At 48.3% G+C, this 11,632-nt stretch overlaps 1 protein-coding gene across 1 annotated transcript; it reads left to right on the top strand.

Moving 5' to 3' along the window:
* Positions 1-278: 278 nt before the first annotated feature.
* Positions 279-1,127, top strand: LOC308228490 (olfactory receptor 14A16-like; the record flags this gene model as incomplete). The annotated part of the gene is made up of 1 exon (XM_080631874.1): positions 279-1,127. One exon carries the CDS (start codon positions 279-281, stop codon positions 1,125-1,127), a length of 849 nt encoding a protein of 282 aa, XP_080488000.1.
* Between the last annotated feature and the right edge of the window lie 10,505 nt (positions 1,128-11,632).

The following is an 11,632-nucleotide window of genomic DNA, read 5'->3' as shown; positions in this document are numbered from 1 at the left end:
TCTGCCCAATGCTGAGACTCTTCACAGTTGCCTTCAAAATACTTCTTAGCAAATTTATCCCCAAAATGTCACTTGTCAGCTGTGACACTGGGAAAACAAACAAACCAAACAACCTCAGAGATAATCACAACCAACTCACACTGAGCCTCTCTTCTGTAGCCTGAAAGTGTTCACAGTTGTGAGTGTGTAAATTGAACTTCTGTATCTGACATCCCTCCTGTCCTAACCTGTCACTGCCTTTTCCTCCTGTGACAGTGCCCCATGCCCAGAGGCAGCAGATGTCCAACGGCAGCTCCATCACCCACTTCGTCCTCCTGCCATTCGCAGACAGGCGGGAGCTGCAGCTCTGGCACTTCTGGCTCTTCCTGGGAATCTCCCTGGCTGCGCTCCTGGGCAATGGCCTCATCATCACCAGCACAGCCTGCGACCAGCACCTCCACACCCCCATGTACTTCTTCCTCCTCAACCTCTCCCTGCTGGACCTGGGCTGCATCTCCACCACTGTCCCCAAATCCATGGCCAATTCCCTGTGGCACACCACGGCCATCTCCTACACAGGTTGTGCTGCACAGATCTTTTTCTTTCTCTTTTTCATTTCGGCAGAGTATTTTCTCCTCACTGTCATGTCCTACGACCGCTACGTGGCCATCTGCAAGCCCCTGCACTACGGGAGCCTCCTGGGCAGCAGAGCTTGTGTCCACATGGCAGCAGCTGCCTGGGGCGCTGGGTTTCTCTATGCTCTGCTGCACACAGCCAATACATTTTCACTCCCCCTCTGCCGAGGCAATGCTGTGGAGCAGTTCTTCTGTGAAATCCCCCAGATCCTCAAGCTCTCCTGCTCACATTTCTACCTCAGGGAAGTTGGGCTTCTTGTGCTAAGTTGCTTTCTAGTACTTGGCTGTTTTGTGTTCATTGTGGGGTCCTATGTGCAGATCTTCAGGGCCGTGCTGAGGATGCCCTCTGAGCAGGGACACCACAAAGCCTTTTCCACGTGCCTCCCTCACCTGGCTGTGGTCTCCCTCTTTGTCACCACTGGTACCTTTGCCTATTGGAAGCCCCCCTCTATCTCCTCCCCATCCCTGGATCTGGTGGTGTCAGTGCTGTACTCGGTGGTCCTCCAGCAGTGAAACCCCTCATTCTACAGCCTGAGGAACCAGGAGCTCAAGGATGCTGTGAGGAAGCTGGTGACTGGATGTGTTTCAGCAGCCATACACTGCCTGCTGTCCTCTAAAAAGGGCTGCCAGTGCAGGTCATGACAGGCCAAATCTGTCTTTGCTGCTTTACATTTGTTTTCCTGTTTCAATTTGTGATGATTTTCTCTTCATAGAAATGTCAGTTTTCATCTTCTCCTTCTTAAGTAGCCACCGTCTGATGTGACCCACAGACCTTGTGTCAGTGAAGGACTCTCACTGTATTTAAGGGAAATAAATGGTCCTGCAGCAACTTCTTCTGTGTGCTGTGTCCTCCCATGGCAGGAATGAAGGGGAATGAAATCAGCTTTCTGGCTGCTCCAGCTCTGGGATGGCTGCTCTGTGCCTGGAGCAGGAAGAGCTCTTGAGGAGCCCAAGGGCCGGGGCTGTTGTGCTGGTGTGGGGAGATGGGATGGCATGGGGGGGCTGCAGAGCTCTCAGGGTGTCCTGGGCAGGAGAGCAGGGGACACAGGGGTCCCTGCAGGGGACTCCCCTGCAATGGCCCAGGCTGGGGCTGCCTGGCTGGGAGCAGCCCATGGGAAAGGTCTGGGTGGGCAGGAGCTGGACAGGAGGCAGCGTGTGCCCTGGCAGCAAGGGAGGACAGCAGCATGGCGGGCTGTATGACCAGGAGCACGGCAGGAGAACAAGGGAAGGGATGCTCTGGAATACTCCATCCAGGTTTCAGATCCCCAATTCAGGAACGCTATTGGCAAGCAGGAATGGGTTTAGCAATGGGCCCTGAGGACAGGCAGGGACTGGAGCACGGTGCCTGTGGGGAGGGGCTGGGGGAGCTGGGCTTGTCCATCCCGGAGAAGGGAAGGCTGATGGGGACCTAAGATCTTGGGAAGGGAAGGCTGTTGGGGACTGGCTGCCTGTACTGGCAAGGAGGGCATGGAGAATACAGAGCCAGGCTCCTCACCATGGTGCCTGGTGGGAGGACAAAAGGCAATAGGGGATAGCGACAGAGGAGAGGTTGAGCCAGGACATAAGGAAACCTTGTTCCCATAGGCTCAGGCAAGTGCTGCATCAGGTCACCCAGAGAGGTTGTGCAGTCTCTGGCCTTGGGGATTTCCATCTCAGACTGAATCAAGCCTTTAACCGCTTGCCCTGACCCTGTTCGTGATTGGTTGGACTTGAGACCTCCTGGGGTCCCTTCCAACCTCTGTTCTCTTATGATCCAACAATGATGGGTTTATGAAGGGTCCTAAAGATGTGCTCTAAGGGCTGGATCACATCTCTGGGGAAGACAAGCTGAAACAGTTGAGGGTGCTGAGCCTAGAGAAGAGAAGGCTCCAGGGATACATCTTAGCAATCTGCCCATATCTAAGAAGGGCCTACAAGAAATCTGGAGAGGGGGTTTTTGCAAGGGCCTGCCGTGATAGGAAAAGGGGGAATGATTGAAGATGAAAAAAGAGAGATTTAGCTTAGACATTCAGATGTAGTTGTTCCCTTTCAGGGTGGTGGGACACTGCCACAGGGTGCCCAGAGAAGCTGTGGCTACCCAATCCCTAGCAGTGCTCAAGGCCAGGTTGGTTGGGAGTCAGGTTTGCTCTGAAGCAGTGCTTTGCCCAGCTCTGATTTTCACAAGGGATGTCAGATGAAATCCAACGTGATTGTAAAGTTCACTACTTCTACTCATGACTCGTGTGAGTCTGGGCTGCACAAGAGAGGTCAGCATGGCCTTCGGGTCATTTGGACTGTATTATTTATTTACAGGCATAACACTGATGGCGTTTTTTTTGGGGGGTATAAAACATTCTTTGTATGACAGAAAATCAGAACAATATTGAAACAGGGAGAAGTTCTCAGCTCTTTATAACTTAGTGCAGAGCCAGGAGAGCTGCAGTGTCCATCAGTCCTTTCCCATTTGCCCTCTGCTTTCACTTGCAGTGTCTGTAGGATGCCTTCACACACAAATTGATCTTAAGAACCCCCACAAACACCTGTCCTGTGCTGAGAGCAGGGCAGCACGGTTTCAAAGGGCAGATGACGGAGGTCTCATGGGGAGAAGCAAAGGACTGTGCCCAGCAGAGCATGGCCAGCAGCCACCTCCAGTGCCAGGCACCAAGAGAGCTGCCTGAATGCACCCTCCCCAGGCCTGGGCTGCACTTTCCCCCCACTCCCTGCCCATGTCTCTGCCACCTGGAGCTGTCCCTGCCAGGAGCTGCTGCTCTGGGCCCAGCTCTGCTCCCTCTCAGTGCTCACAGAGCCCATCCCATGGGCTGTGTGCTCAGCTCTGCCCTGCACACCCCTCCCGGCAGCAGGGCTCTGCCCAGGGGCAGCTCTGCCTCTGCAGGAACCTCACACCTGGCACTCCATGGATCCATCAATGGTGAATGGAGAAACATGGTCACCCCCTGAGGAAAGCCTTGAGAGCTTCTTAACTCTTCAGTGAGTTACTGGTGGCAATGAGCAGTGTGCAGGGAGGTGAGGGAGGGTGGAGGGAAGTCAGCAAGAAGCAAGGTGATGGTTCAGGGCTTTAACCAATCCTTACAAGCAGGACGGAGCCCAGCAATGGAGAGCAGTTGATGTCTGTAGGTGGAGGAGGAGGTGTTCCTGGAGTGTGGCTGCAGACCCTGGACAAACCAGAGGCTGTCTGAGAAATTTCCCTCATGGGAACATGCCTCAGCGTGGCCCATGGGGAATGCCCACTGCTGGGGGTGCCTGAACACTGCTCCTCATGCCCCATGAGCCGACCTTCCTGTCTCCCTCTCCTGCACTACCCAAACTTGCCTGGAATGCAGGATCCATCCCTGAGCCTGGAGAATGCAGGAACCTCCTGCAGTGAGGGGTCACTGCTGCAGGGGAAGTACAAAGCTTCTGTGAGACACTTGTGAGTGTGGGCAGAGAGTGGGGTGTGCACAGCAGAGAGGGTGCTACAGGCAGGAAGCAGTCCCAGATGAGGTGCCCTGTCCCTATTAGGAAACAGATAAAATTTTATGTTAAATATAATCATATAGCCATTCTTGCGGTCATTATATTTGACAAGTTTGTAAAACCAATAGAAAGCCTTTATGCACATGTTAAAATTTGTAACTTTGCTGTACTGCACCTTAGTTATTTTATAACTGTTCCAATAGTTGATTGTGTTTAAAATCATAGATCAAAGCTTCATACATTGAATACTACAATTGTGTTGGTTTGTGCTTAGTTACTTTATAACTAAATGTTATACTGGTAGCCTTAGGAATAGAAACAAATGTGTAGGAAGGAATGTACTGTGAAACTGCAACTTAGCAGAATCAAAGATTGAACCACATACCAAGGGCAACCAAGTGAGGATCAAAGGATGGTGCGTCCACATAGTGGTTGGGGCCCATCCAAAGAACGGAGAGGTGAAAAGGGCACAGTGAGGAAGACTCCTTACTTCATCAGGACAACAACAAGACGACCACCAGAGGGGGCTGCGCAAGCGCAGAAGAGGCTGATATCGCAATGGACTGATGAAGTAATCCCTGATGCATATGTATTAGTTAGTGTACCAACCTATGTTGAATATGCATTAATTGCAAAACTTTTAAAGTATAAGTCGCGAACGCGATGTGACGAGCTTGGAATCAGATTTGGGTGCGTACCCCTGGTTCCTGGTGCCTCAATAAAGCACCTCATATAACCATTCCGGTGGTTATGTGTATGTCTTGACGCTAACATCCCCAGAGTATGGGGTACCTTGCACCCAAGGACACCACCTTTCCTTCCAGCTCTTGCCAGGAAGTTCTCAATCCAGACCATTCCCTTTTCCCACTGCTCTCCCATGGTGCTTAGCTCTCTATCCTGATGGCATCACCCATTCCTCTAGAAGCCTCCTTTAGATGGCCTTGCTGAGGGATATTCACTCCACCTGCTGAATTGACACTATAGTAGCAGCCTACAACTACTTGAAATGTGGCTTCAGAGATGATGGAGTTTTTCTTGCTAGCGGGAAGAGAAGGAAACCTCTGCAAAGTGCAGCTTGGCAGGTTCAGACTCAAAGTTAGGAAAGAGAAATGTCTCTCAAAAGGTGGAGTTGTGGTGCAAGAGGTCACCCAGAGGGAGTCTGGCTCAGCCCATGGCTTTGTGTTTCAAGGAGCAGACAGCGATGGGTGCAGAGATGTGACTGAAAGTACAGAAATGCCAGGTGAGAGCCAGGTGGGAAAGCAAGATAGGTGTCAAGAGCCTGAAGGGGAAGAGGTGCAGGCATGGGCCAGTGCAGGACAGCCTGCAGCAGAGATGAGTGAGGATTCTGGCAAGGCTCAAAAAAGGCCCTAAAGAACAAAAGGTCTCTGTGCCCTGGGCTATGGCAGTTGCCTCTTTCATCAAGGCCTATGAGGAGAACTTTCATTCTCAGGATTTCAGGCTCTACTTCTCCAAGGGCAGTGGTCAGGGCTTGGCCTTTCTGCTTCATCAAACAAACCAAGGTTTTCTCACCACCAGACACCTGCATTTTGCCTTTGTATCCCAGTAGTCACAGCCTGCAGTTACTTGCTTTAACGAGTCCCTGTGGCAGCTTTGTCAGTAACAGCCCTCAGTGGGGCCCATTAATGCTGAAGGGACTTGGGGCTTTGTTTCTGACTTGGACTTCTTGAGAGGTTTCCTCAGTCTCCTCTCAGCACCTGAGGTTCATGGACTCAGCCCAAATACACCATGGGGCTCGTTAAAACCTTTGGGTTTTGTCAATCCTTGCAGATTGCACAGCACATTGGAGGATTCCGAGCACAGGAAGATTGCAAAGAGCAACTGATAAAAGCTATTTTGAGGGTCTATTTTCTTACTTTTCAGTTTAGAAATTTCTGTGACTTCTGCAATGCCTGGCACAGGGATCACTGGAACCTGCCAGCACCCCTCCTGCCTTCCGCAATGCCCGGGGGGCTTGCGCGGGTCTTGCCGGAGCCAGACGGGTCCCCTTGTGCTGAGCTCCCAGTGACAGCACCAGCAGCTGCACTGCCCAGGGGCTGCTCCTGCCCTGACACCTTCTCAGCACCTCTGACACCAGCAGCTCCTGCACACAGAAGGCTCCTGCTTCGCCCCCAGCACCTCTGCAGGCAGAGCTCAGCTCCAAGCACATGAACAAGCCCTACGCATCCTCCTCACCCAGCCCCTGCTCCTACAGCTGGGATGGCACCAGCACATCTCCTGACAGCTTCTCCTCCCTTTAGAGCACGCACCCACCATGTGTTTCAAGCCAACACTACAACAGGATTGCAAAGTCAAAGAACACGTACCTGGATGCGCAGGGCAGGCACGGGAGATGCAGCCTCCCGAGGGAGGGCTCTCCTCTGCACTGGTTCCTGCAGGGCTCTGGCTCCTTAAATAGCCCACGCTCAGCGTGGGGGCCCCGTCACAATGGGCGTCTCCGCAGCGACCACCACGGCTTTGTGATGGGGCAGCATCGTGCCCATGGCACTGGGCAACCAAGGGCTGCAACTGGGTGAGCTTTGAGGTCCCTTGCACCGCAAACCAGGCTGTGATTGTGTGACTGTAAACCACCATCTGCATTTGGCTGCAGAAGATCTCTCAGCACTGAGTCAGCCCCAGGATCAGGTGCAGACATTTGTGCAGAGCATCCTGTCTCTGCTGGTGACCCCGTTCAGGGCACGTCAGGCCTGGAGAAGAGCCAGGATCAAGGGCATCACCGCCACCTCCTCCGAAAGAAGACCAAGGGCTGAGCCTTGAGGAACCCCTGTTGTGCTGAATCAATGCTGTCTGTGTTGGTGACCAGTGTAAAAGATGTGTCTGCAGGATTAAAGGGTTCCTTACGGAAGGAAACACTTCCAGTGCAGACATGTTTCCTGGCCCTGAGTACCACCTCCCAAGATCTGGAGTACATCTTTTTGTATTGCAAAATGTTATTGTATCCAAACGCAATGAGTCATTCTTGAATTGTGTGACATGATGATGACTATGAAAATGATGCCAAGTCATGTCTGGCACCTGTTTCATAGCTATCTTCTTAATGCATACAGAAGCTGAGATAAGCTTAAGCAATGGCTCTCTTGCTTTAGCCCGTTGCAGGACATCTTGTATCTCTTCAGATGACTGCAATGAAACAAGAGGCTGGCTCCAATGTGCCACTAGGGTGGAGAGGCTTCCCTGGAACTCCTTCCTATCGTGTATCATTGATGTGTGATGCTCAAGCTGTTTCCCTGGAACACATAGGAACCAGACTTGAGCAAGGAAGGTCAAAGTGAAATGAAAGCAGCAGTGCTCATCTCAAGCTTTGTTCACAGCTCTCCAACAGGAGAGTAAGTTGGAATTGGAATGGTTGTTAGGACCTTGCTCCTTTCCAATGTGAAAATCATGCCATGAGGAATAACGCTTTAAAGAACCTGGTGTTCTCTCTTTGAAGAGAAACAAATGAAGACAGCAATCCCATTCAAAGACCCTATCTCTCAATGCGTTCTTCTGTTCAGAAACATTCTTGTCTGCCTTTTTGGTTTTCTTCTTTCCAGAGCCCTGTGGAGAGAAAGTGGTGGCTGGCTCTGTCCCAGTTCCTCAGGAGGTCTCACTTGGAATCCCTCTTCCAGGGAAGGCTAACCATGAAGTAGACACAAATGCTATTCTAGAACTGAAATCAGGTCTGAAGAAGAGCTTTGAATCCAGGTAAAAACTTCTCTTACATGTTCATGTGAAACTTTGAGCCTCCAGACTTTTTTTTTTTGCATTTCATGATGATTTTTATGAGGGTGCATTTCATTAAGGAACTTAGAAAATTAACCAACATGTTTAAATACACCAACTCTACTTGCACTTAATTTGATGCATTCAAACAATATTCATTTCATACATGGCAGCAGTCTTGATTGCTTCCAAGATCAAGTTCATAAGCTGTTGCATTTTGCTTTGACTGCAAAAAACAGTGCGTGAAAGTCAAGTATCCTTGTTTTCTAGTATGGTCTTAACTCCCAATGATTGTCTTAAGGTAACTTCAGTCCTGTTAACTCCTTCGCAGCTATTACATTTTGAAAGTGGGTTTGAGGATCTTGCTGAAAGAGCCGTTGATGACAATTTAGGTTGCAATCCTAATGATCCCTTACATGGTGTTACATCTGAAATGTTAATAGGGAAGGGAAAATTTCACCCTGATGCAGTACAGGCTTGTATGAAAACCGAGGTGTTACAGCAAGCGCAGCAATTGGCCTTAGCTGCTTTGAAAGCTGTGCCAGAAGCAGGAAAAGCTAATCCCTCCTATATATCGAAAAAACAGGGAATTACTGAGCCATATATGCAATTTATTGATAGATTGTCAGCAGCTATTGAGAAGAATATTGATTTGGCACCTAATGGTAAAGAATCTGTGCTTATGTCCTTGGCTGTGGAAAATGCTAACCCAGCTTGTAAGTGTATTTTACAGGTTTTACCGAACTCTGCTGGCTTGCAGGAAATGATGGACGCTTGTTCTAAGGTGGGCACGGCCGAGGAAAAGGCAGAATACATGGCTACTGCCTTTGCCGCTGCTGTCAAACCTCTGTTACAGCAAGGTTGAGGTGATCGAGGGGGTATGAAGGGCATGAGATGTTTTAATTGTGGGAGAATGGGACATTGTCGTCGCGCACGGAGGGAACACATGCACAATCAATATGATTGATAAAAGTGATCCGTTTATTGTGCTCAAATAATGGGTATATATAGTGTCAAACTGCCACGTACACAGCTTCCCGTAGTGATTGGTTGGCATATACAGCATTGGGTACATTCCAGGTGCATCTCGGTGATTTCCCCTGCTCATATACACATCCTCCTCTCAAGGTCTCAGCTCCTAGTTCACAGACAATTTTTAGCTACAAGGTTGGCCAGCTGGTCTTCTATCTCTATTGGTTAACTTCCGGGGTTTTTCCACTGCTGGTAACTGTACACAACTGGTGTTTTTTCTCACTTTCACAGAATCTGCGCTTAATTAAGCTCAGACATGGGAACATGACCTTTGCTTGCTAACCATGTCTCCACAGTTCCCCCTTTTTCTTTTTGAGCAAGTCAGACGGATGCTACACTTTTCTTAAGCATTGATATCACACATCGCAGCATACAACTTGCTATTAATATGAATAAGACTACCGCACATAATATAGTTGCACCTTGCATAAGCAAATCTTTAAGCCATCCAGAAATTCCCCATCCTTTAAAGAGTTTTGTCAGCCAGTCCATCCCGTCATCTTTCATTAGTTGCTTGACCCCTTCTCTTAATTGTTGTATACTTTTATAAATTGACTGCAAATGGTCTGACAAATTCATACAGCACATCCCTTCAAACTGCGCAACCATGTGCTTGTGCCCACAACAAAAAATCTATTGCTGCTCTATTCTGTAAGGTGGCATGACGAATACTATCGACATCAGTTAAGAGTCCGCTTATAGCAAGTGAAGTAGCATTTGTCTGTCTTGCAAGCCAACAGCCTAGTTTATTTAATGTTGCTAAAGCTTGAGCTCTAGCTACTTTGGGAGCTAAAAATGAGGCAGCTATTATTTCACCCAGGTTCCAAAAATTTACTTTGTCATCACAGCTCAAATAAAAAAGCATGCTTTGACCTTCAAGAACACAATCCTCTTTTGTATATTACCATAGTGCTATTAGGGATAAACATGCCTAAGATACCTACTGTACATGGGCAGTTATATTGGACTTTATACGGGACGGCACCCCCTGCCAGGCCCAATCCTGTGGCAACTAAGGCACAGACTCCATTTCTGGCTACGAACAAAATACCTTATTGAGTGAGCTTACAGGCTTTTATAGTATTCTGCCTAGCGGTTAGTAGTGGTTAGTTCCTTTGGTACTTTTCCATCACGAAACAATCTTATTGATCACGTACTTTCTCAGCCAATCACATTACTGTCCACGCACTTATGCTTGACCAATTATTTCTAAACATAGTTCTTTGCCATCACTACTCATTATATCGAAACTTTCACTTCCTCTTGACTACACATTCTTTATCATGTCTTAAGCATCCTCCTGTTTCCAAATTTACAGTCCTCAGAAATTATCTTGCTGTTCTCTCTTCGGTTCCACACGATGTTCTTTCTCCGGTTCTTCCCAACTTGTCCCTTTCACTCCTTTCAAGGTTTGTGGTTGATAAGAGTCCAGATGTTCAGGCTCTTGTCCAGGTCTACTGGTGCAGCTTCTTGTGCAGCATGTTGAAGACGGCTTTTTTTTTTTTTCTTTTCTCCACCCTCTTTACTTGTTCCATTACCTGCTTTATAACACTACCATTGTATTACAATCTTTCTAGTTTTTGTCTTAGCATTTTCTAGTAGCTGCTGCAAATTTGCATGCTCTAACATCTTTTACAAGTAACAAATCCCCACAACACAAGGTATAGTTTCTCATTAGTAACTGGCTAGTAAATACAGGTGGTTTTATACACAAAATCACAGCCTCTAATAATAGCTACGTTACAAGCACACATATTCAAGTTGTTACTTTTCAGTTGCCCCCAAGTGATGTCCTGCAATCATTTATTTTTCTCTTCCTCTATCTCATTCTGCTCGGGGTATTTACTGTCAGCTCCTATAGCTGAGGTATCAGGTTTCTCCACTTGTCTGTCCAGCTTATGGTAAGGTTTAACAAACTTTGCAAGTAGCCACCATGGATCTGTAGGTAGGAGGATACAAACATACCCGCTATCCTACGCTATCAGCTCCTGAGAAGGAGCTGGGTTAAAGTGATTCAAAGGCATTCTGATGGGAAAAGAATGTGAAGCTACAGCTGCCTGCTTAGCAGCAGCCATAAATACCTGCCAGCAACCACACTTTTGCATTAACCCTTTCTTGTCCAAAATGTTAATCTGTTACCCATTAAAACTTTTACACAAACCCAACAACAAAAAATGCACAGAACACTGTCTGCCCTCAACACACACACACACATGGGATCCCACAAGCACACTCCATACAACTACAATATTCAAAACACAAAGCCCAGACAAACATTACTTCCACTACACAGTCCCTCATACGGAAAGTGGCGTAAGGACCGTGTGAAGACAATCAAAAATCAGCTCCAAGCAGCATCACTGCAGTGTGAGGCGGCAGGCTCAACTTTAGCGGGCGTCCCCGCAGAGGCTCTGCCTCCCCACATCGCATGAGCCTTGGGCTTTTACACTGACCAAATGCACACTCATTCCGATGCAGGTGGCCAGCCTACAGTGGAAGAAGTGGTCAGCAATATCCTTAAAAAGTCTCCAAGGGCTAATAGAAACACAAATATACATGGATATATATTTCCCAACTTCTAGTACATGTGGATCACAGAGAGACTATCAAATGAGTTGTATATGGGGTTTCAAGTCCCCAGCCTGCCACAGTATTCATATAACATATTCAAAAGGCTATAAGGGTACTCTTCTTTTTTTATCTTTTTTTTTTTTTTTTTTCTGTAGGGGCCAATTTGTCTTCAGGGAGGATTCCCCCAGGGTAGGCTTTGAGGGTTGTTGTCACTCGTTGTGGGGAACCCCCCTGTCCCTTGC

Source organism: Psittacula echo (genome assembly GCF_963264785.1).
Source record: "Psittacula echo genome assembly, chromosome: 19".
NCBI lineage: Eukaryota > Metazoa > Chordata > Aves > Psittaciformes > Psittacidae > Psittacula > Psittacula echo.
Note: the sequence above shows the minus strand (reverse complement) of the source record. Positions and strands in the feature narration are given on the sequence as shown.